Source organism: Mustela nivalis, assembly GCF_964662115.1.
Source record: "Mustela nivalis genome assembly, chromosome: 6".
NCBI lineage: Eukaryota > Metazoa > Chordata > Mammalia > Carnivora > Mustelidae > Mustela > Mustela nivalis.
The window spans coordinates 134,918,155-134,944,889 of NC_139025.1; the positions used below are offsets into that span (position 1 = coordinate 134,918,155).

Here is a 26,735-nt window from a genome sequence, read left to right on the forward strand (position 1 = left end):
AAGAGAGCATCATTTGTAGAAAAGGAAATGTTTAGAATTTACCCATAATGTGAATGTAATCAAGTATAAGTATAAATAAGCTTTGTAATGTGATCTCCCTTAATGTAACAATTTACAGTATTTTTATTTAAAGTCATTATTTATTATGAAAAAGTGACCAAAGTTACTGTAAAAGGGAGTTTATTATGAGAAGGTTTGGAAAACCCTGATCTAGTTCTGTACTTTATTTAAATGATAAGAAAGCAGGAGTCCAAACAAAGCCAAGGACTGGTCCAAGATCTTACGAGTTTGCAGTGACAAAACCAAGACTTAAATAATGTTTTCTTTAAGACCCTGGGTCTATTTCAGAAAGTCTTTGCTAAAAAACATCAATATTCTTCCCACTGGATTCCCAAAAATCAGCACACAGCTTAATAATAACCTGTACGGTTGAACTAAAAGCATTGTTGCTTCCTTCAGTTAATTTATACTCTTAAAACTTTATCAGGGACGCCTGGGTGGCTCAGTTGGTTGGGTGTCCAACTTGATTTTAAGTCAGGTTCACAGTCTCATGGTGACAGGATCAAGCCCCACGTTAGGCCCTGCACAGTGTGGAATCTTGCTTGAGATTCTCTGCTCCCCTGCCCCATACACACACTGTCTCTCTGTCTCAAATAAATCTTTAAATTAAAAAACAAGAAACAAACATCAGACGTTACCCAAAAGTGTTAAGGACAAAAAGCAATGAAGTATGTTTAAATGGAAATAAAGTTCAAGAATGAAAGAATGTGATTCTCTTCACACTGTAATACTGGAAATACTGCCTTGATTGCTGTATTGCCCCCATCTTCCACATTGACTCCCATGATATATTATTTCCAACCTTTAGAAAAGTAAACAGACTTAAAAAGAAAAACATACAAGTGCTTCTGCTGTAATGCATTCCTGAAAAATCTCATAAACTCCAAAACCTGTGCAACGTTGTGTTTTGATCAACACAAACTAAAAAATAATTAGTAATTGAAAAGAGAATTTGAACTGCTCAGTGAGACAGCTTAGTATGTAGTTAGTGGCTACCACAGTAGGTGTTATAAATGCACAGAATTGATTACTTGAGTAGAAGTGTTGGCAACATTTAATTAGAATGGAGATAGTGGGTCTTAGGACAGTGCAGATGACTGTGTAGCAATGAGCAATGGAAGGTGGGGGGGCTTGTCATTAAAGTGAGCATGGGAAATATTACAACCTTCATCAAGGCTGGGAATAGTCCTCTGAAGCCCTCGTTTTCAATTTCTTTTTTTCTTTTTTTAAAAAGCTCTGGCTCTCAGGAGGCCTTTCTCCTTTCCTGCTAAAGGTTGCCACTTTCCTGGCTCCCCTTTCCTAGGAAAAATCCCCAGTGAACCAGAGTGACTTCTTTATACTGACACCATTTCCTATTTGTCAGTTTCATGGCACCTAATTTACATTCCAAAACACATTATAGTAGAGCAGACTGTATTGTTTAATCATAGAAAGAGTTTTGCTTTTTTTTAAAAAAGCAAATTTATCAGCTAATATTCATCTGAATAAGCGGCTGCTGTGTAAAAGATTATTCTGGGTGTGGGGGGAGTTGTATTATTACTGGTTTCTTTTAAGGTACAAAAAATAGCTGTTTTCATAGATTCTATTGGCTTTTGTTTCCTATAGTTCTGTTCAGTGCTAATCTTAATATACCTGGGTATAAGACTCAATAGGTGTGAATTCCAGTGTGATTATTCGTAATAATGGTAAAGATTTCTAGTGTTTTCTGCAACCTGCATAAAGTGCTTTCACACTACCTGATATCTTTATAAATTATTGCCCCCAAATCCTTCACTGTCATGTGAAATTGAATGATTGAATGTTCAGCAAGGCAACGTAGTTTAGCTAGTGGCTACCACAACGTAGACACATTTGAGATTAACTTTTTCTCTTTTTATTGAGATATAATTTTCAGACCATAGAATTCACCATTTAAAATTATAGTTTTTAATGTATTCAAAAGTTTGTGCAACTGTGCATGCTAATTCTAGAACATTTTCATCAACCGTTCACAGTCATTTCCCAGCTCCCCTTACCTCCTCATCCTGGCAAACACTAACCTTTTTTGTGTGTCTATGAATTTGCCTATTCTGGATATTTCATATAAATGTTCTGTCTTGTGTCTAGCTTCTTCCATTCAGCATAATACTTCCAAGGTTCATTTATATTGTAGTATGTACCAATATATCATTCCATGGTTAAATGATATTCCATTGTATGGATAAACCATATTTTGTTTATCCAGTCATTCATTGATGGACATTGGGTTATTTCTACTGTTTTATTGCTACAAAAATGTGGCTCTGAATTTGTGTACAAGTTTTTGTACGGACATGTTTTCATTTTTCTTAGGTATCTACCTAAGAGTGGCATTGGCCAGTTTGTATGATAGCTCTGTGTTGAACTTTTTGAGGAACTTGACAGTGGAATTCTGTAGAAAATATGGGACTCCTTTCCACAATTCAAGGAAAAGCAGAAACATCATCAAAAAACTTTGTAGATGTCATTAGAAAATATTTGGTCAATTTTTTTCTAAAACATTGTTGTTGTTTTTTTTTTAATTTCTGTAATGTTGGATCAGGTTATCTGGACCAACCCTTCTGCTGAAGACAACTAAAAATACTAGAAAAATTGTACAAAAACTTCCTTATAGTATCAAAGAGCTGTTAAGGAACATGCCAGACCAAAATCTAAGAAAAGGTAAGATCCTAAGAGGTAAAGAAGTATTTAAAATTCTGGCTACCCTGAGTCATTTGCCCACCAGGATAAAACAGTTGAAAACTGAGCTTCAGGTTTTGTTGGATCCAGAGGCAAAGAACAACTCATTACATGTAGGTTTCCAAGTCTAATAGATCACCTCCCATATCAAACTGGGACCTCAGGAAGAACAAAAAGTCCACAGTCTTTTCTCACTTGAAAAAATTGCAAGGGGAGATCTGTTGTCCTGAACAGATGGGGGAAGAGGAGAATAAGAAAAGTAAGAAAGAGAACCTGTCTCTGTGGGTTGTAAAACAAGTACCAGCATTGTGTGGGACCACTCATTGTCCAAAATCATTTAACACAGGAAGCCCGGGAAAACTTTTGCCTCAGGTATCTGGAAGAAGCAAATTGATATACTTTTTGAAGAAAGGCACTTTATTCAAAGCATCAAAAATCTCTTTCAAATAACCTTTCAAAACCATAGAGCATACCTCATACAAAGATGACTGACCATAAAAGAAAATAAGACACCATAAGCAAAATGCAGAAGAAATAGCAGAAACTAACATCTAAATACTTCAGATACTCATTATTATACACAGATTATAAACAGTTTCACTCTGTTTTAATAAACAAGCTTGAAAATATCTGCAAGAAACAGGAAAATCTGAAAGAAGTAATATAGCAAAATTGAATGAAATACTTAGAGCAATGAAAATTCACAAGAATTTGTGAACTGAAACAGGTTATCTGGAGGCTCACCACAAAGAGATGAAAAGGTAGAAAATATAAGATGTTGAGGAAAAGGAAAATTGGTTGGAAATTCTAGCCTGAATTTTTGTTGGCTTTCTAGAAGGAGGGGAAGAGAGGATGAATATGATGGGGGCAGATGCGATATTTGAAGAGATAATGACAATTTTCCAGGATTGGTTTAAGGAGTTCAACAAATCCCTTGCAGAATAAAAGAAAAAAGAATATATATATATATATACATATATATATATATATATACACATATATGTGTATATATATATATATATGTATATATATATATGGAGTAAAACTACAGAAAACAAAGACAAAGAGAAAAACATACAGAGCAGTTTATCTTCAAAGGAGTAGTGACTCTAAATAGCCGCAAATGAAAATCTCTAGTCAATGAAATGATATCCTGAATGTGTTGAGAAGACGGAACTTGTAATCCAATTTAGAATTCTATATTCAGAGAAAATGTCTTAAAGAATGAAGGCAGGACACCTGACTTACATGCCCAGGAAACCCCATTGCTTCCTTTCTTCTGGCTGGCAGCAGGGAGGCCACACTATAGCTGGAGGTACTGTAAAAGACATGAACTAGCAGGAATTCATCAGTGCTCTGGCAGTTTTTGCTGAAAAAATTTGGGGAGCTGAAAGCCCCTGCATGGGTAGACACTATAGCAGAAAGAGCTTGCTTGCTCCCTGTGATGAGAATTGTTTTGTTTGTTTGTTTTTTAAAGATTTTATTTATTTGTCACAGAGAGCACAAGCAGAGGAAACAGCAGACAGAGGGAAAAGCAGACTCCCCACTGAGCAAGGACTCCCTCCCAGGACCCTTGGATCATGACCCAGGCCGAAGGTAGCAGCTTAACCGACCGAACCACCCAGAAGTCCCTGATGAGAACTGGTTCTACACATGGGCTGCTTCCACAGCACGGCACCTGTTTCTCTAGGGTGGTGCTGGGGTCAGCTCCATAACCAATATCTACGGGGGACACCAGAGAAATGGGTTCATGCCCAGCCACTTCAGCAGAGGTTCTAGGAGCATGGCCCACAAGTCCTCCAAAACTTAGGAGCTGAAAACTATGAAGAAGGACCAAGAGGGAACCTGCACACTGACACATCAGGGACAGAGAAATCTGGAAAGAATCACCAGACAGGTATCAAGTGCCACCAGAAGTATTAGAACAAATGCTGGGTTAATAAATTGGCTCATTCATTTAAAAAAAAAAAAAAGCAAAAAAACTGTGTATCAGTTTTGCAACTAAACCATGTCAGGCTTTTGAAGAAGGGGTCCAAAACCCAAGTCAGACTGTCTTGGTAAGAAAGCAGTCTTCATGGGAAGATCAAATGATCTTCAGAAGCTTCCAGTAGACAGTGACCCGTGTCTCTGTTTCATCAGTGAACATTAGTAAGTTTTGTTGGAAAAAAAGAAGGCAAATTAAATTATTTTTACAATTAAAACACACACACACACACTAAGAAGGGATGGTGAAAACCAATAGCCAAGGCTTTTGAAGATACACTTTCCTGACTTCATGGTGCACTGAGAACCAAGTTTATCAAAATATTTATGTGTGAAGATTTGCAACAGAATTACATTATCCTCTGTTGATAGGCTGATGCCCAATATCTGGGTTTCTGTGAGTTAAGGGCCCCCTCAAACTGTTGGTATTGCTCAGGGTTAAGGGAAGAAGTATCATTGTCATTTATTGGGATCTTTACACTCAATCCTAGGAGTATCATAGAACTTTTAAAATTTAAAGAAGCCATATTTTGAACATGACACACTTCTTACAGAGGAAGATAGGAATAAGATTATGGAGGAACTGGAGAAGGAGCCAGAAGGCATTGCCTATAGCTATATGCAAAAGGAATGTGCTGTCTTCCCAAGGTTGAAGTGTTTCCTGATCCCAAGCCTCTCTGTGTTCTCCCTTTCATTTATCAGCTGATTAATGCAGTCTGTTGAACCAGCTGAACTAGTACAGTGTGGTGGAAAAAGCACTGAATTGGACATCAGAAGATTTAGATTCTAGTCCTAGTTCTGCTATTTAAGAGCTGTGTGATGTGGTAGGGTTGAAGGCAGAGTACTTGGGTCTCTCCTAAGCTTCATATTCTCCTTTGTAAAGATAGGAGGTTAACCTAGGTTGCAATGGTACCATTTAATTTGTTTTTCATCAGCTATCTTAGTATACTTTTTTTGTGTATGTAAAATCTCAGGATCCTGTTGTGCCTCAAATATTTTGACTCAGTGGACAAATTTTCAGAAAAATAAAACTTAACAAAATGGAATCATGAAACTATAGACAACCTGAATAGTCTTAATTGTGAAGTTTACCACAGAAGAACTCCAAGTCCAGATGGCTTCATAAGCAAGGACTAACAGATTTTTTAAGGAAGAAATAATGCCAGTATTTCTAAACTCTTTCAGAGAACAGAAGAAGAAGAAACACTCTTTTCTCCATTATATGCGCTAGCCCAACTTTGATAGCAAAACCAGCAAGCAGAGTTCGAAGAAGAAAAATCAGAAGTCAGCCCCACTGAACATAAATGCAGAACTCCTAAACAAAATATTAGTCCACTCCTTTGAGCTCACATCTTTTTTAGTGGAGACACTTAACTTGTTTTCACGTTGATCCATTTTCTGTACTCCTTGGGCATGCATATAGACTCTATCAGCCTCTCTTTGGGAGTAGCCATGTGACTAAATTGGCCAATGGAATTTGAGTAGAAGTGACACATGCTGGTTCCAGGGCTGATCTGTCAAATACCTCCCACATGATCTTCATACTGTCTCTTCCCTCTTTGCCTGCCAGGTGCAGAGAATCCAGATGGGCACTCTTGAGGTCTTATGTGTGGAAGCACAAGATAAATGAATCTGGGCTCTGAATAATCTCATGCAAGCCTCTGAGATAAGAAACATCCTCATATGGCTTTTTATGAATAGGAAACTTCATTGTGTTAGACCACTGAGAGTGTTTTGTTCATTAAAGCATCTCATGTTACTTATGCTAACTAAAACAGAAATTAAATCCAGCAGTATATAAAAGGGACAGTGTATTATGACTACATTGGATTGCTCACAGGAATGTAGGGTTGATTTAACAGAGTTATCCCATCATTGTGGAATGGAACTCTCAATAGGTATATATCTCTGCCACCAAAAAACCAACCAACCAAATAAATAAATAATTAAATAAAATAATAATAATCTTTATAGAGTCAAGGAAATGCCAGTCAAAAGAATTCAACAACTGATTCTGAAATAAAGGAAAAATGAGGGGGAAAAGAAGACATCCTGAAGAATAACAGTGTGAGAGGGTTTGCTCTACAATATATTGTGACTAATTTTAAAGCTGTAGTAATGAAGATACTATGACAATGCACAAATACTGATTTCCAAACATAGCAGTGAAGTAATAGCTTAGAAACTGAACCATGTGTGCATAAATGGGGGTATCTATAATCATAGGGGAAAGAAAAAAATTCTTTAATAGTGTTGGGACAATTAGATACATAGGAAACTATGAAGGGAGTCTACCTCATATCTTACATAAAATCTATCTCCAGGAAGACTATAGACTTAAATGCAAAAGGCAAAATTGAAAGCTTTTAGAAGATATAGGAGATTATTTTTATGATTTTGAGGTAGGGAAGGATTTATTGAAGACATAAAAAGTATAAAGGAAAAATTGGTAAATTTGACTTTGTTTTTAATCTGAAGGCAGTTTTTTTTTTCAAACCACAGAATGGAAAAAGATTTTTATAATGCATAAAATTAGTAAAGGACTTATGTTGATTTCAAATTTTAAAAATGACAATAAATAAGAAAAAGATGAACAACCCAACTGAAAATTTGGAAAGTACTTGACCAGACACTTAGAAAAAAAAATTCAGAGAGCCAATAGGTATGAAATGTGCTTCAGTTCCTTAGTAATCAGGGAAATGCAAATCAACTTCTCATTTCAGGTAGAAATGTACTTCGATACAATTATAGTTGACCCTTGAACAGCTCCACAGTTGGGAAAACAGCACCCTGTGCAGTTGAAAATCCATGTTTGACTTTTGACTCCCCCTAAACTTAGCTGCTTACCAGAAGCCTTACCAGTAACATAGTCAGTTAACACACATTTTTCAAGTTATATGTGTTACATACTGTATCCTGACAGTAAAGTCAGCTGGAGAAGAGAAGATGTTATTAAGAAAACTCGAAGGAAGAAAAAATACATTTACTGTATTATACTGTATTTATTAGGAAAGAGATTTGGGTAGGTCTGCACAGTTTAAACCTGTGTTGTTCAAAGAAAAAAGTACTTTAAAAAATGTTTTGACATTATCTAGTATAAGAAAGATAAGAGCCACATATTTTATGAACTTAGCAGTTCCTTTCCCAAGAATATACTCTAGAGAAGTGTGTGTAGATATGGGGTAGATTATGTTTACAAAAATGTTCATAGCACCATTTTCATTTCAATAATGGCCAAAAACTGAAGCAACTCCAATATCTGCAGTAGAATGAATAAAGTTTTTCCCCTATACAATGAGTTACAATATTCAGTGAAAATGAACAAACTAGATCTGTATGCAACCCTGAATCTAAAAAACATAATGTATAATAAAAGAGGCGAGACAGAAGAATGCATCGCATATACTTCATTCACATAATATTAAAAAGTAAGCCGAAGGATATAGTTACAGGTACGCATACATGTGGTAAACCAGAAAGCTTCATCATCACAGAGGTTGGGTGGTCTTTCCTGGAGAGGGCAGAGAGGAGAGGTGTGTGATTGAGGGAGATATATAGGTTCCAGTTCTAGTCTGTGTTTTGATTTGGTTTGATTACTAGTAGTCATTTTATAATTGTTGAATTTAATAAATTTTGATGGCCTTTCTTTGTGAATTTTTCAGTTTTAAAAAATTAAATGTTTTTATGCATTTTCAGAGTGTTTAGGAAGAATATGAAATGTCTTTAATTAACAACAGTTATTAAAAATGAGGAAAAAGAGAACTTTGCCTATTTAAAATAGCCCTATTTGGTTTGAGTTTCTTGAAACTTAAGATATGTTATTCCTTTATTTTACAAGTAGTCATATCGTGTGATAGATCTGATTATCCATTCATCCAGTATTTATGGAGCATTTACTGCTCAGGTGCTTGACAGAAATGAGATTCAGGATGGGTGGTGATATTATAGATTGATTAATTAGCTCCTTGTGCATTTAAAAAATCATGCATATATACCTATTGAGTATTTTAGTTCCATAGTTTTGCTTCTGAGTACTGTGATTCTATTAGCTTGTAATGAAATTTGGCAGTAGCAGAATTGAGCATACATTAAAGAACATTTCAGTTCTTTGTAGGCAGTTGTTAAACACAGTCTTGTCAGGGGTGGGCTCTGGTAAACACTCAGAGAGTATAGACTTCTGAGTTGAAAACTTTGTAGCATAACAAAAATTGCAGAAAATGCCAGCCCCCTGTGATTTTTTTTTAATTTTTTATTTTTTTTATAAACATATATTTTTATCCCCAGGGGTACAGGTCTGTGAATCACCAGGTTTACACACTTCACAGCACTCACCAAAGCACACACCCTCCCCAATGTCCATAATCCCACCACCTTCCCCCAAACCCCCTCCCCCCAGCATCCCTCAGTTTATTTTGTGAGATTAAGACTCACTTATGGTTTGTCTCCCTCCCAATCCCATCTTGTTTCATTGATTCTTCTTCTACCCACTTAAGCCCCCATATTTCATCACCACTTCCTCATATCAGGGGGATCATATGATAGTTGTCTTTCTATGCTTGACTTATTTCGCTAAACATGATACGCTCTAGTTCCATCCATGTTGTCGCAAATGGCAAGATTTCATTTCTTTTGATGGCTGCATAGTATTCCATGGTGTATATATACCACATCTTCTTGATCCATTCATCTGTTGATGGACATCTAGGTTTTTTCCATAGCTTGGCTATTGTGAACATTGCTGCTATAAACATTCGGGTGCACGTGCACCTTTGGATCAGTACGTTTGTATCTTTAGGGTAAATACCCAGTAGTGCAATTGATGGGTCATAGGGCAGTTTTATTTTCAACATTTTGAGGAACCTCCATGCTGTTTTCCAGAGTGGCTGCACCAGCTTGCATTCCCACCAACAGTGTAGGAGGGTTCCCCTTTCTCCGCATCCTCGCCAGCATCTGTCATTTCCTGACTTGTTGATTTTAGCCATTCTGACTGGTGTGAGGTGATATCTCATTGTGGTTTTGATTTGTATTTCCCTGATGCCGAGTGATATGGAGCACTTTTTCATGTGTCTGTTGGTCATCTGGATGTCTTCTTTGCAGAAATGTCTGCTCATGTCCTCTGCCCATTTCTTGATTGGATTATTTGTTCTTTGGGTGTTGAGTTTGCTAAGTTCTTTATAGATTCTGGACACTAGTCCTTTATCTGATATGTCTTCTGCAAATACCTTCTTCCATTCTGTCAGTTGTCTTTTGATTTTTTTAACTGTTTCCTTTGCTGTGCAAAAGCTTTTGATCTTGATGAAATCCCAATAGTTCATTTTTGCCCTTGCTTCCCTTGCCTTTGGCGATGTTCCTAGGAAGATGTTGTTGCGGCTGAGGTCGAAGAGTTTGCTGCCTGTGTTCTCCTCAAGGATTTTGATGGATTCCTTTTGCACATTGAGGTCCTTCATCCATTTTGAGTCTATTTTCGTGTGTGGTGTAAGGAAATGGTCCAATTTCATTTTTCTGCATGTGGCTGTCCAATTTTCCCAGCACCATTTATTGAAGAGGCTGTCTTTTTTCCATTGGACATTCTTTCCTGCTTTGTCGAAGATTATTTGACCATAGAGTTGAGGGTCTATTTCTGGGCTCTCTATTCTGTTCCATTGATCTATGTGTCTGTTTTTGTGCCAGTACCATGCTGTCTTGATGATGACAGCTTTGTAATAGAGCTTGAAGACTGGAATTGCGATGCCACCAACATTGGCTTTCTTTTTCAATATCCCTTTGGCTATTCAAGGTCTTTTCTGGTTCCATATAAATTTTAGCATTATTTGTTCCATTTCTTTGAAAAAGATGGATGGTACTTTGATAGGAATTGCATTAAATGTGTAGATTGCTTTAGGTAGCATAGACATTTTCACAATATTTATTCTTCCAATCCAGGAGCATGTGTCTTCCTCAATTACTTTCATGAGTACTTTATAGTTTTCTGAGTATAGATTCTGTGCCTCTTTGGTTAGGTTTATTCCTAGGTATCTTATGGTTTTGGGTGCAATTGTAAATGGGATTGACTCCTTAATTTCTCTTTCTTCTGTCTTGCTGTTGGTGTAGAGAAATGCAACTGATTTCTGTGCATTGATTTTATATCCTGACACTTTACTGAATTCCTGTACAAGTTCTAGCAGTTTTGGAGTGGAGTCTTTTGGGTTTTCCACATATAGTATCATATCATCTGCAAAGAGTGATAATTTGACTTCTTCTTTGTCAATTTGGATGCCTTTAATTTCCTTTTGTTGTCTGATTGCTGAGGCTAGGACCTCTAGTACTGTGTTGAATAGTAGTGGTGATAATGGACATCCCTGCTGTGTTCCTGACCTTAGTGGAAAAGCTTTCAGTTTTTCTCCATTGAGAATGATATTTGCGCTGGGTTTTTCATGGATGGCTTTGATGATATTGAGGTATGTGCCCTCTATCCCTACACTTTGAAGAGTTTTGATCAGGAAAGGATGCTGTACTTTGTCAAATGCTTTTTCAGCATCTATTGAGAGTATCATATGGTTCTTGTTCTTTCTTTAATTGATGTGTTGTATCACATTGACTGATTTGCAGATGTTAAACCAACCTTGTAGCCCTGGAATAAATCCCACTTGGTCGTGCTGAATAATCCTTTTAATGTACTGTTGAATCCTATTGGTTAGTATTTTGTTGAGTATTTTCGCATCTGTGTTCATCAAGGATATTGGTCTATAGCTCTCTTTTTTTATGGGATCCTTGTCTGGTTTTGGGATCAAGGTGATGCTGGCCTCATAAAATGAGTTTGGAAGTTTTCCTTCCATTTCTATTTTTTGGAACAGTTTCAGGAGAATAGGAATTAATTCTTCTTTAAATGTTTGGTAGAATTCCCCTGGGAAGCCGTCTGGCCCTGGGCTTTTGTTTGTTTGGAGATATTTAATGACTGTTTCAATCTCCTTACTGGTTATGGGTCTGTTCAGGCTTTCTATTTCTTCCTGATTCAGTTGTGGTAGTTTATATGTTTCTAGGAATGCATCCATTTCTTCAAGATTGTCAAATTTGTTGGCATAGAGTTGCTCATAGTATGTTCTTATAATAGTTTGTATTTCTTTGGTGTTAGTTGTGACCTCTCCTCTTTCATTCATGATTTTATTTATTTGGGTCCTTTCTCTTTTCTTTTTGATAAGTCGGGCCAGGGGTTTATCAATTTTATTAATTCTTTCAAAGAACCAGCTCCTAGTTTCGTTGATTTGTTCTATTGTTTTTTTGGTTTCTATTTCATTGATTTCTGCTCTGATCTTTATGATTTCTCTTCTCCTGCTGGGCTTAGGGTTTCTTTCTTGTTTTTTCTCCAGCTCCTTTAGGTGTAGGGTGAGGTTGTGTATTTGAGACCTTTCTTGTTTCTTGAGAAAGGCTTGTACCACTATATATTTTCCTCTCAGGACTGCCTTTGTTGTTTCCCACAGATTTTGAACCGTTGTATTTTCATTATCATTTGTTTCCATGATTTTTTTTCAATTCTTCTTTAATTTCCCGGTTGACCCATTCATTCTTTAGAAGGATGCTGTTTAGTCTCCATGTATTTGGGTTCTTTCCAAACTTCCTTTTGTGGTTGAATTCTAGCTTTAGAGCATTGTGGTCTGAAAATATGCAGGGAGTGATCCCAATTTTTTGATACATGTTGAGTCCTGATTTAGGACCGAGGATGTGATCTATTCTGGAGAATGTTCCATGTGCACTAGAGAAGAATGTGTATTCTGTTGCTTTGCGATGAAATGTTCTGAATATATCTGTGATGTCCATCTGGTCCAGTGTATAATTTAAGGCCTTTATTTCCTTGCTGATCTTTGCTTGGATGATCTGTCCATTTCAGTGAGGGGAGTGTTAAAGTCCCCTACTATTATTGTATTAGTGTTGATGTGTTTCATTGATTTTGTTATTAATTGGTTTATATAGTTGGCTGCTCCCACGTTGGGGGCATAGATATTTAAAATTGTTAAATCTTCTTGTTGGACAGACCCTTTGAGTATTATATAGTGTCCTTCCTCATCTCTTATTATAGTCTTTGGCTTAAAATCTAATTGATCTGATATAAGGATTGTCACTCCTGCTTTCTTCTGATGCCCATTACCATGGTAAATTCTTTTCCACCCCCTCACTTTAAATCTGGAGGTGTCTTCGGGCTTAAAATGAGTTTCTTGGAGGCAACATATAGATGGGTTTTGTTTTTTTTATCCATTCTGATACCCTGTGTCTTTTGACAGGGGCATTTAACCCATTAGCATTCAGGATAACTATTGAGAGATATGAATTTAGTGCCATTGTATTGCCTGTAAGGTGACTGTTACAGTATATGGTCTCTGTTCCTTTCTGATCTACCACTTGTAGGCTCTCTCTTTGCTTAGAGGACCCCTTTCAATATTTCCTGTAAAGCTGGTTTGGTGTTTGCAAATTCTTTCAGTTTTTGTTTGTCCTGGAAGCTTTTAATCTCTCCTTCTATTTTCAATGATAGCCTAGCTGAATATAGTATTCTTGGCTGCATGTTTTTCTCCTTTAGTGCTCTGAAAATATCATGCCAGCTCTTTCTGGCCTGCCAGGTCTCTGTGGATAAGTCAGCTGCCAATCTAATACTTTTACTATTGAATGTTACAGACTTCTTTTCCCAGGCTGCTTTCAGGATTTTCTCTTTGTCACTGAGACTTGTAAATTTTACTATTAGGTGACGGGGTGTGGGCCTATTCTTATTGACTTTGAGTAGTGTTCTCTCAACCTCCTGAATTTTGATGCTCGTTACCTTTGCCATATTGGGGAAATTCTTCCCAATAATTCTCTCCAGTATACCTTCTGCTCCCCTCTCTCTTTCTTCTTCTTCTGAAATTCCAATTATTCTAATGTTGTTTCGTCTTATGGTGTCACTTATCTCTCGAATTCTCCCCTCGTTGTCCAGTAGCTGTTTGTCCCTCTTTTGCTCAGCTTCTTTATTCTCTGTCATTTGGTCTTCTATATCACTAATTCTTTCTTCTGCCTCATTTATCCTAGCAGTGAGAGCCTCCGTTTTTTATTGCACCTCATTAATAGCTTTTTTGATTTCAACTTGGTTAGATTTTAGTTCTTTTATTTCTCCAGAAAGGGCTTTTATATCTCTCGAGAGGGTTTCTCTAATATCTTCCATTCCTTTTTCGAGCCCAAGTAGAACCTTGAGAATTGTCCTTCTGAACTCTAGATCTGACATATTACCAATGTCTGTATTGATTAGGTCCCTAGCCTTCGGTACTGCCTCTTGGCTCTTTTTTTTGTGGTGAATTTTTCTGCCTTGTCATTTTGTCCAGATAAGAGTATATGAAGGAGCAATTAAAATACTAAAAGGGTGGCAACAACCCCAGGAAAATATGCTTAAACCAAATCAGAAGAGATCCTAAATCGTGAAGGGGGAGAAAGGGGATAAAAAGAGGTTCAAAAAGGAAGAAAGAAAAAAAAAGAAAAAAATTTTAGAAAAGAAAACAAATAAAGAAAAATATAAAAAAGAAAATATATATATATTAGATAAACTAGTTTAAAAACATTAAAAAAAGGGTAAAAGGTAAAAAAAAATTTTACCAGAAGGCGAGAAAAAAAAAATTAAATTAACTGCAAGACTAAAAAAAATCACAGGGATAATGCCATGAGTTCCGTGCTTTGCTTTCTCCTCCTCTGGAATTCTGCTACTCTCTTTGGTATTTTAAACCGCACTCCTTGGTAGGTGAACTTGGTCTTGGCTGGATTTCTTGTTCATCTTTTGGGGGAAGGCCCTGGTGTAGTGATTCTCAAGTGTCTTTGCTCCAGGCGGAATTGCACCACTCTTACCAGGGGCCAGGCTGAGTAATCCGCTCGGGTTTGCTTTCAGGAGCTTTTGTTCCCTGGGCGCTTTCCGTAGACTTCCGGAGGACGGGAATACAAATGGCGGCCTCCTGGTCTCCAGCCCAGAGGAGCCGAGAGCCCGGGGCCCCACTCCTCAGTGTGCCCTCAGAGAACAGCGCCCGGTTACTCCCATCTGCTTGACCTCCAGCCGTGCTCCGAGCTCATCGTGCCTGTGGCTGGTTCAAGGTAACACCGAGCTGTGAGCTTACTGTCCGCTCTGTCTCTGTAGCTGGTTTTCCCGTTCCAAAACCCGCAAGCTCTGTGACACTCAGACACCCCAGATCCTTCTGTGACCCTGCGGGACCTGAGGCCACGCTGACCCCACGTGGGCTTCACCCCGGTTTAGCCTCTGGAGCGATGTCCCTCAGTGGAACAGACTTTTAAAAGTCCTGATTTTGTGCTCCGTTGCTCCGCAGCTTTCCGGGAGCTGGCCCCTCCCCCCGGGGTCTATATTCTCATCGCTTTGGATTCACATCTCCGCCAGTCCTACCTTTCAGAAAGTGGTTGTTTTTCTGTTTCCAGAATTGCTGTTCTTCTTCTCTTCGATCTGCTGATGGATTTGCAGGTGTTTGCAATCTTTAGATAAGCTATCTAGCTGATCTCCTGCTAGCTGAAGTAGTCTCAGCCTGCTACTTCTCCACCATCTTGACTCCTCCCTGGGATTTTTTTTTTAAAGATTTTATTTATTTACTTGTCAGAGAGCGAGGGAGCGAGTGAGCACAGGCTGACAGAGTGGCAGGCAGAGGGAGAAGCAGGCTCCCTACTGAGCAAGGAGCCTCGATGTGGGACTCGATCCCAGAACGCTGGGATGATGACCTGAGCCGAAGGCAGCCGCTTAACTGACTGAGCCACCCAGGCGTCCCTCACCCCGCCGGTCGGGATTTTTATCAGTTCTTATTTCAGACTTCCTAGAGTTTAAATATTTAAACTTATTTACAGTGAAAAATATCATGAGTACTAGATTTCTTTATTAAAAAATAAAATATTATGGTAACATGATTTTATGTATATGTATTTATATAATATCTCTATATATACACATGCATATATGTAATTTCCATGGAGAATAAGCGTATCTAAAATTATAAATACATTGTTTTTTGGGGATAAGAGCATGTAAGCTAAAAAAAAAAAAGCTGTTTAAAATTGACCACCTTTTGTATACAACCCATTTTGAAATATGTTTGCTTTTTTAAATTTATTGTATAAAAGAAAACTTGGATATACTTAGGGAAAAAAGTAAACAGCATTGTTTTTGTCTTGAGTTTCTTTTCCCTGTCTCCTTTCCACCATTCCCTTATCCTTTCCATCTCCACTGTCACTAGCAGATTTAATAATATAGGCTAGAAAATAAATTATAGGACCTGCCACGCTGTGCTATATACTGAGAATTCTGTATCTGCTTCCTTGAACTTGAGAAATAGGGTCGGTGATGCTTTGTAAGTAGAACAATACAGCACTTTAAGGATCTTTGTTGGTATATGTACCATTATTTGAATCAATTATCTTTGGCTAGAAACAGTGAGCACTGCTCAGGCATCTTACTTCCAGGTTTGGGATCCTTTCTGAGCTCAGAGTAGTGGGGGCACTAGCCAGACTTGTTTTGGGAATTATAGGACTTAGATAAGAGACCACTAATATATGACCTAAAGGATTATGATAGTTTTTTTCATCAAGGTTCTTTGATTCTAAGAACTAGAAATCCATTTAAAGTAACTCAACCTAAAGAAGAATTTATCATTTTTTTTAAAAAGATTGTATTTATTTGAAAGAGAGAGCACAAGCAGGGAAGAGGGACCAAAGGAGAGGGAGAAGAAGGCTCCCTGTTGAGCAGAGAGCCTGCTTCAGGGCTCGATCCTAGGACCTGGAGACCATTACCTGAGTCAAAGGCAGATGTTTAATTAACTGCGCCACCCAGATACCCCTAAAGGAGAATTTATTTAGAAAATACAGTCACGTGGCACCCAAGGCAGGCAGGAATACCGGGTGTTCTAAAGGCTTGACACCAGGAGCTCCATCTCAAGGTCTGCATGGTGTGTCATCTCTGCCACCAACCCTGGTTTGCTGGATGACTCTGGCAAAGGCTTTATGTAAAAATAATTGATGTTCTGGGTACTTTTCCAGTTAACCATTTTTATAATCAGAGTATAATTTCCAAATTTAAAAAAAGCTTTATTTATCTTACTGTCTTTTGTCTCAGTGGGAGAAAAGGGTTGGTGAGCTGTGGGACCTCTATCTTAGTACTAATAAGATTTTTTTAAAAAACTGGGTTGGTTCTCTATAGATGGTATGAATTTTTCTACTCTAGAAAAGTATGACTTTTGTTTTTCAGGTTACCAAGTTTGTATTCCAACCTGCTGGGTTCAAAATAAGATCCAGAATCAAAACCTTTGTTTGGTAAAGACTATACACACACAGTGTAAGAGATGTTCTCTTGCACTACCAGTTCTATTCTATATTATCCAAAAGCCCACTGGGGCATCTCCCAGCAGCTTTCAGAATATAAAAGTTAAATACATGTATGAATTTAAGAAATTATACCTATGAAATTATATTTTTTCTCATAGTTCAAAAGTAGCCAAATACAACAATTTCTGTGGATCCATCTGGTACAAACTAATATTTTTAGATTGCCTTATTATGTATTTTTACAAATTCATAACTTTATGTTTTAGAAGACTTCTAAAGGAACTTGTCATAGCATCCTGATCTCGTTCTTTGCCTTTTTTTTTTATCTTGCAAGTATTAATAAATAAATATTTTATGCTTGTCTACCACCTTGTTTGTCTAGATTCAGAAAAATGTAAAGCAGTCTAGACTTCAGTCTTTGACTTGAAAGTTCACGTATTAGTTGAGGGTACATTAGATAGGTCAGTACAAGGTAGTATAAATAAATGAATGTTCTATTGAATAAGTGCTCTTAGAATTTTATTGTAGGGAAGTAGTAGGGGAAAAGTTTCATGGAAGATGGGGTTCAAACAAGGCCACAGGCCATAGTGAGCTATAAAACAGTCCTACAGAAAAGAGGGCAGGGTTTTAAACAAGTGAGCCGGTAAGTAGGAGCTAGGCTGTTGGTGACTTGCAGTTAGGCTAAGGAATTTTGGTTCTGTATTCTGTATCTGTTATTTCCAAAGAGGGATGTAAGATATGTAAAACAGTCTCTTGCAGTTTAGGAAGAAAATATTAGAAATTCTACTCTAAAATGTGCTTATTAATATTAAAAGGATTAATTTATGCATATAAATTGCAAAATGTATGCATATTTTGGGGGCTGTGCATAAAATATGTGTCTGGATGGGGTAGCTAATCTAAGTCTTAGAGACTGCTGCTTTAGATTCTAGAGAAGCATCAAAGATTTAAAACAGGTGTGATAATACAAAGTGGTTTTGAGGAGACCCGAATCTCTAACAAGTTATGGGACATATTAGAAAAGAGAGTAGAAAAAGTACAAGGGTATATTCTAAGCATCTAGATATAAAGCAGCACAGGCCTGTGTTGAATATGGTGGCAGTGGAAATAACTATAATCTATAAAACTTGGTGTTCCCTGTGAATTGTGGGGGAGAAAACAAAGCATGCACCACAAGATTGCTTTCTGTGTTGACTGGAGAAGGGTAAGTCTGAAGAGGGGATCTGTTTAATGAGAGGTAGTGAGTTCCATTGAAATAGAGTAGCCAGATATCCAAATGAAAATATGCAACAGGCAGTTGAGACTATAGGTCTTCCAAATGTTAGGTTAGATGTGAAAGAAAGCATAATCATTACTCTTACAACTATAGAATGAACAGGCATCAAAGATTTTATTTAACGAATGAGTACACCAGTAAGATGTTACAGCCAGTTCAAAAAACTCAAAATACCATGTAATAGTGGTTAAAGAATGCTGAAGTGAATTTACAAATGCAAGAAAACAGGTCAGTATCCACAAGGTGATAATCAGTGACATCCCACAGGAAACAATTTCTATGAACAGGAGTTATTTGCAGTTATTATTCATTTTCTGCAAGTTAATTAACATCCATCCCTACAGAGTTGTAATATAGCTTTGTCAAAGAACAAAGGTAGATAAACCTGAATGAAAGTTCTAGCCAGGATGTAATTTTCATTGTTTTTTCCATAAATTGATGGAAATGTTTTAAATTTCAGAGCCTTCCTATTGGTAGGGCCTTTAATCAATAGAAGTTTTTAAGTTCCTCTTCATTTAGTTAAAACTCATTTAATTAATACAAAAAAAAAAACGACCCACCTCTTTTAAGTTTAATTTGGGCATTTCCAGCTCATAAACTGTGGATGTGATACAGGGATCCCTTGTCCCTTGGAAGTTTTGTTTTTTGTTTTTTGTTTTTTTTTGTTTTAAGATTTTATTTGTTTATTTGAGAGAGCACAAGCAGGGGAAGCCTCAGGTAGAGCGAGAGGGGGAGAAGCAGGCTTTCTGCTGAACAAGGAGCCCAATGCAGGGCTTGACCCAGGACACTGGGATCATGACTTGAGCAGACGCTTAACCAACTGAGCCACCCAGGTGCCCCTCCCTTGGAAATTCATATATGTAAAACACCACCCAGTCTTCTAGCAGCTCAAATTTCACCTTAGAACTCACTTGCTTCAGATGGAGAGGAACCCTGCCTCAGAAGATTGTGGGTTTGTTGTTGTAGACTGTTGTACTCTTAATACTGTGATAGGAATAGCATTTAATTTATGAATTACCACAAGAATTAAGGATTACTCTTTTATTTCTTGAAGAAGAATACTGAAAGGTTACCAGCCTTCTCTGATCATCTCTCCTTAATTTTTGATACTATAATAAATTAACACAAATCACTAATCAGTTAACCAAATATTTTCAAAAAATTTAGCAGCACATTAGTTTTTTCTTTTAAAAACCAATGCTTAGTACATACTAAATCCTAACAAGAATTACTGGGAAGCTCCCTTGAGTTTACATTTACTGTGAAACATAAGTCAAGGGTAGTTTTATACTACTGTTAAACAGTACTCTTCAAAAGTAAAATCATGACTCTCAAATCTAAAATGAACATGAATCAAAGACTTTAACTCGTGGGCACCTGAGTGCTCAGTCCGTTAAGCATCCAGCTCTTGGTTTGGGTTCACGTCGAGATCGTGGGGGTCCTGCGATCACCCTGCATTGGCCTCTGCATTCAGTGCAGAGACCACTTGAGAATTCTGTCCCTCTGCTCCTCTTTCCCACTCACACACACTCTTTAAAAAAAAAAAAGATTTTAACTCATTAGTGACTGAGGAAACTGGAAAAAATTACAAGTGGTTAATAGATAAATCCTAAGATTAGACAAATACACAAGCCCATCAAGAAGGCAAAATAAATTTTCTTCATAGGTGCAAAAAAATAAAAGACCTGACCTCTTCCACAGTAGTGACAGAAGTCAATTGAACCACCATCAGACAGAATTTATTTGCATGTCTACAAACATTAATTTCCATTATTACCAGTTTCAACAAATTAACTTCTATCTCTACAGAGTCGTTAAATAGCTCAAAGGCACAAACCCCATAGAATCGGATGACATGGAAGGATGTGCCCTAAACAATACATAGTTTTCCATAAAGACACTTAGGAGGGTTTTTTTTTTGATCCATTTAAAAAGCTTTCAGAATCTGTCCTTAGATAACTAATACTTAAGGTAAATATTAGCTAAGGACGTTGATTATTTAAAATCTGCATTTTATAATGTATGTTCAAGTATGCAGAAAGTACCTGACCGAATTGGCCCAAAATATAAGAAGTGCCATTAAAATCATAATATTGTTTACATCTATTGTGAGGAGTAGAAATGTTTGTTTTTTAAAGGTGTTTAGCTAACCCTCCAAAAATAAAATTTCTTTTATAGAAACGCACTGATGAAAATTATATGGGCATTCATTTTAGGATTTTATTTAAGTAATCTTTGCAGTTGGAATCATTAGACATGTTTAGAACACTGGTACAAAAGAACACTTAACAGGTTGTATCAAGTTAGCTTAAATTAATAACTTAATTATTTAAGAAAAGCAACTTCAGTCAACTTACATGATACATACCCGTGAAACTTGAAATTATTTTGGCACAATTGAACTTTCCCCATGAGTTTGCCATAATGTCACTGAAAACTGTCAGTTGATGTACAATAGCAAAGTACTTTTTATGAAGTACTATTTACTTCAGAATGGACCATAATAATCATCTGTAATAGCCATAGACTGTGCACCGTGCTAGTACTCTTAAGGAATACACAACAACAGATTCCTCAAAATGGTAGCCTTTCACACTGTTTTCTTCGTTAACCAAGTGTTTTTATTGTGGCTGACCTGAAGCACGTGAAAAAATTGAAGCTAGCCTGTTTCTTATATGCCTCACCTAAGCTTGTTAATAGATGACAGCATTCCATGTGTTAGTACCTGTGACACAGGAGAGACTTTTACTATTAAGCTACGTGGTAATGATAAAGAAGACAGAAAAAGTCTTTTTATGGTAGTTGGGTCCTCACAACAACTCTTCGTGTTCTGGTGATAAGAAGACGCAAGTTGGGTATCCAGTAGAGGTACATGAGCTTGTTATCTCCAGAGCTGATAGAGCCTCTTGAATTCCCTCACAATGACAGGAACCCCATCTGAAGTGAAGACTTGCAGAGCTGGAGATACCAGAACACTATTCTTTATGAGTGCAAGTAGGGTTAACCCTGTTGTTGTAGAATAAAACTTCTGTGTAATTACTTTAAAAGGCCATATTCTTTTTCTTCAGTAATTTGAAAGGACTTCAAAGAGGCACATAGTTGGTGGTCGCTATTAGTGAAAGCATGACTATGAATTTCCTAGTCTTAAGATGCGTGAATATGATGGGAAAATATCTGGAGATTTCAGGCTAGTATAAGTCAACAAGTTCATGATGAAATCTGTGTAGGCACTTACTATATTTGTTTTGTTTCTAGGGCCGTGTAGGTTATAAGAGTTCATTGTGTTCCAATATTCTGAATGTTAACGTCTTCATTGCTGATAGAAACTTGCAGAGCTTTGGCAAGCAGAACTTGCTACAGTGAGCGGGGGAGAATACATGTCTCCATCCCTTAGTTCTAAATAACTGGACCTTTTATGGCTAAGTACACATAAAAGTTCATGTGATTAGTTATATCCATAGAACGTAGAGCCATGGGGCCAGTGTTAGGGAAGTACAGGTAGTGTTTGCTCTATGCTTATGTTTAGTGATTGTGTTATGGTGGGGGTTTCAGAGACTATATGTGGGATTCCTAGTGCATGCTAAGTAATTGGAGAAGTTAACGTATCAGCACTTAGGATTTTTTATGATTCTGTAAGCATGAAAAAAATCAAATTGACTAAAGGATTTTAAAATAATTTGAATTCAGGGAAACTAAGAAAAAAATTTTCTATCTTAACCTGTTGTGTGTTTACATTCTTTCAGTGCTTATAAAATAAGCATTCATAATTGTAAATTATATTTTAAAGGATATCAAGATTACTATGAATTAATTAAGTACATCTTAAATCTAATTTAAATAATCATTAAAGAATAAATTAACAAACATAGTACTAATTTATTGATCAAACTTTGTTTCCCAATTAAATAAACTTCATTAGTTTACTTGGAAAATTTTAACTTCCCAAAACTTCACAGTGGTTGATTAGAAAATCAGCCAGCCTCAAAGCTATTTAAAATGTTGAACTCTGTAATTCTACTTTAAAAAAACACCCATTGGGGTTTTTAAAAATTTAGACATTCTGGAAATAAATTAGTATTCCACAGATTGTCAAGCCCTTGGTTGTAAAGCTACTCTTTTCAATATTGAACAAGTCATTTCATGGTGATTTTAGTGAAAAAAATTAAAAATCAGAAAACAAATAGTTCATTATATTTTTACCTCAAAATAAGAAGGAAAAGTGAACATATTGTCTAGGAGATACTTTCATAACACAAAGTTTTCCAGAAAGTCAGTTCAGTGGATTAGGTCAACCCCTGAAGGAGCTCTGTAGGAAGAGGTAGCCAAGGGGGTGAAAGATACATGCTGTTTAACATATTATTACAAACTTTAAAAGTAAGTAGAAGGGGGAAAATTTCATTAGTGGGGTGTTTTTTTGTTTTGTTTTATAGAACTTCAAAATAAATTTGTTGCAATCTTACACCAATAGATGTTCAGTGTCACTAATAAAGTCACTAATAATATTTACACTCTACATAGAAAAGAGTCATAGCTGTCATATGTAAATAAGTATTTGAGTTTTTTGCCTTTAAGTTTTGTAGGAAAATGATAGTATTTAAGAACAAATTAGGAATTAGGTTACTGAGATAGGATGCTAATTCTTTCTGGTGGCTAGGATAAACTCAGGTGGAAAGCAGTTTCAGTAGATGAAGTTGCTGAAATGTTCATTTTGTAAAGGCACTATGATAGCTTCTCAGAGCATCATTTTGATACATTTCTGTGTCAGTTTGCACACTCATTGGCCCTATCAGATGTGTTGATCAGGCTGTAATCAGATTCAGATTGTAAATGTCAGAGCCGTGAGTAATTTAGTATTCTCTAGGAAGTTTGGGAAGAAAGAATCCAAATAAATTAACATTCCTTTTTTTCTTAATGTGCACTGGGAGCATTAATTTTGCTTATACCTAAGGTTTACCTTATTTGGAGGATTAGAGTACATTTGTGATCATTTAAAAACCATTTCAGTGGCTCTTGTAATAATTCATTCAGTCTGTGCTCCCTTAATAAATTTTACAAAACTTATGGCAAGTTAGTATCATTTGTGTGTGAATTTTCCAATTGTATTTCAGACTTTAAGAAAGAAAGGCCTGAATGGTTGTGAGAGTCCTGATGCTGACGATTACTTTGAGCACAGTCCACTCTCGGAGGACAGATTCAGCAAACTAAATGAAGATAGTGATTTTATTTTCAAACGAGGCCCTGAAAGTACTTTTACTTTACCTCTACTTTTTATTTGTTGATCCTTTTTGTTAACTTCATTATATAGGCTCTGAACAAGAAGGAACACAGAGGGTGCGACAGCCCAGACCCTGATACTTCCTATGTGCTAACTCCACATACAGAAGAAAAATATAAAAAAATTAATGAAGAATTTGATAATATGATGCGGAATCATAAAATCGCAGTGAGTACTAAAGTATGGTTTGTGCTTTTATCTTGTGCATGAAGATATTGGCTACGCATCCTGTTTATTTTCGCAGTGGGTGATGATACCAATAAGTAGAAGGGGAAGAAATTTCGTTAGGGTTTTTTTGTTGTTGTTTGTTTTACAGAACTTCAAAATAAATTTGTTGGAGTCTTATAATAATACATGTTCAGTGTCTTAAACAAGGAAGTGAAGAGAAGGCATCCTAATCTAAGTTCTACTTACTGTCTCCTATACCTTTGGACAGGGCGCATAAATCCCTCTCAGATGCCAGTTTTCTCATCAGTAAAGTGAATGAGCTGGCTTACGTAATTTTTAAGGTCCCTTCTAGCTCTTAAATTTCCATGATCGTAAATATAAAGGGTTCATAAAAGATTTCCCTTTCCCTCTCATGACTTAAAAAATATTACATGTACATTAATAGATCTTGAGACTATAAGATATAAAGTGATTAGATTTATTACAAAATTTGATGTTTCAGGATTATTTTTAATTATTTTGTATAGTTGCTGTAATAGTAGTAACTTACTCTTTGGTTCTTTGTAAATGTCCGAAAACTATTTGGCAAAATACCTCCAAACTTTTCTTTTCTTTTATTGTAGGTATTGAGGAAGAGAGGCTTGGCTTGATACTAATTTAAAGAAGCAATATTTTTAAACTGGTTGCAAATCAAATACTTGGTTTAAAATTTTCCTATGCTCATACATCTAACCATCATGAAAACCAGTAGTTTCTTGAGTTATCCTTCTTTGATAGTTCTTCAAAGAGTTCTTACGGGGAGCTCATTGGCAAGAGCTGCTTAAAACAGCTATTTTGGATCTGATTTTCTAAAGCTGCATCTGTAGTGTAGGCTTCAGGGAACAAATTGGTTCTGATTCTGATATTTATCTTATTGTCAGAGCTAATTCTCTTAAAAACTATGCCTTGAAGTATACATCATGGATTATCTCTTCAAAGGAGTCCTTTACTATAAGAAGCTCATGAAAAATAGATTTAAGGAAGTATTTTTGTGCTAATACAGTTATTATTCTTTAAAAACATAAAATAAAATAAAATCCCTTCTGACTTCACATGGATGCTGGTGACTTTGTAGTAAATGTTAAACTGCAAAATATTGTGTAAATAAAATTGCTTTACCTTTGAAAAAAAATTTTTTTGTCATGTAGCGATTGTTTTATGTCAGTTAATGAATGATAATTTTCTTTCTGAAATAATCTATTGAATAGAGAACATAAATTATATTCTTCCAACTTTGAATTAGCAGTGTTACCACTCTTTGCAATCACTTTTAAAATATGGGGAGAAAAAAGCTTTCTTCTTTCTTTATAATGGAGATTTTATAAAGAGAACTGTTATATTCATGGTTAACAAGAATATTGTATATGGTCTACGAAGGAAATACAAGAAGAAATGACAAATACTTTTTTAAGGGGGTGTGGAATACTTAGGAGGGAAGTAAGATAGCATTTATAATTATAACTTAATCTTCATACAATTTAAAGATAGGTTTTCAGCGGTTAATTTTATTGTTTAGATGGTTTCTTTGCATTTCATCACACTCAGATTGCATTGTGTTGTATATATGACTTGATTTTTTTTTTAAGTTTTGTCCATTAAGAATGTCAGTCAGTTAAACCAGGGCTGATTTATAATGTCCCACATTTGGTGTATTAAATTTATAATTTGTGTACATATTTTCTCCTTTTGTTAAATTTGTAATCTCTCAATAGAAATGTAATGTTACTAAACTGGTTTGGATTATTAAAATGCAAATTTTATGCTTACTTGGTAACAATATATTTTGTAATGTCTAAATCTGACAACACTACTTTAATATCAGGTTCTGACATCTAATTTTCATTTCTAGGACTGTTTTAAATATATATATATATATATATACACACACACTTTATAGTAGTGTATATGTATTCATAAATAAAACGGAAATTGAAAAGTTTATGTCAGACATACTCATGTTCAAATGTAATTCTGAAGAAAGCAACTTAAATCTACCAGTTGATTAGTAAGAAACTATCCCTGTCCTCAACTTTTAATAACTGTGGAGTTACCTTATCCAAATTAAAATTCGTAAGTTATTTATTTAATATAGATGAAAATGAAACTAACAGTTTTCTCTTCCTTGTTCTTTATTTACAGCCTGGTTTGCCACCTCAAAACTTCTCAATGTCTGTCACAGTCCCTGTGACCAGCCCTAATGCTTTGTCCTACACTAACCCAGGGAGTTCACTTGTGTCGCCATCTTTGGCCGCCAGCTCAACATTAGCAGATTCAAGCATGCTGTCTCCACCTCAAGCCACGCTGCACAGAAATGTATCCCCTGAAGTCCCTCAGAGACCGCCGAGTACCGGCAGTACAGGTGTGTAGTGGTCTCTCTTCTGCTGGTTCTTTAAGAAAAAGAATTGCTGACATAAGCAGTTTCTTATTTCGCTACCTTTAATTTTCTATGATGTGCGAGAGTCACTGCCACATAATTGATTCCATTTTAAGGAATATTTTTGAGGATTTACTGCAGCGCGGTGGCATCCTCTTGGGTACAGTGTACCCATATACAGAATCTGCCATCTATAACTTTCCTTTTCATGGGAAACCATACTTTGACAGGCAGAAAATTTAATTAGGGTATCATGAGCAAAGACTTAAAGTTCGAGTGTCAGTCACTCATGTCAAAAATAAGAGAGTAGATGTACCTGACTGGAGTTAGAGTTCATGAATTCAGCAAAAATCAGCATTTATGACTTTATTCTTTGTAATACAGTGTTTCCTCTTCTTTAAGTCCCAAATTTAATAGTACTGTTAGCACTGACCCCATTCTTAGGAATTTGTACTTTTTGATATTGATACAGGAAAGCATTTGTATCCAGAGCTTGATAGGTGAGCTTTTATATGTATATTTAACTATATCATATGACACAGTTATGCCAGATTCAGTCTAGGGCT

The 26,735-nt window shown here is 36.3% G+C and overlaps 1 protein-coding gene across 1 annotated transcript in view; it reads left to right on the forward strand.

Moving 5' to 3' along the window:
* Window positions 1-26,735, forward strand: part of LOC309867507 (myocyte-specific enhancer factor 2A-like) — a gene marked incomplete at its 5' end in the record, with an annotated part of 92,026 nt that overhangs the window by 47,915 nt on the left and 17,376 nt on the right. Inside the window, 2 exon segments of the mRNA XM_082736424.1 lie at window positions 23,422-23,553; window positions 25,935-26,154. Coding sequence (XP_082592550.1) covers window positions 23,422-23,553; window positions 25,935-26,154 — 352 coding nt within the window.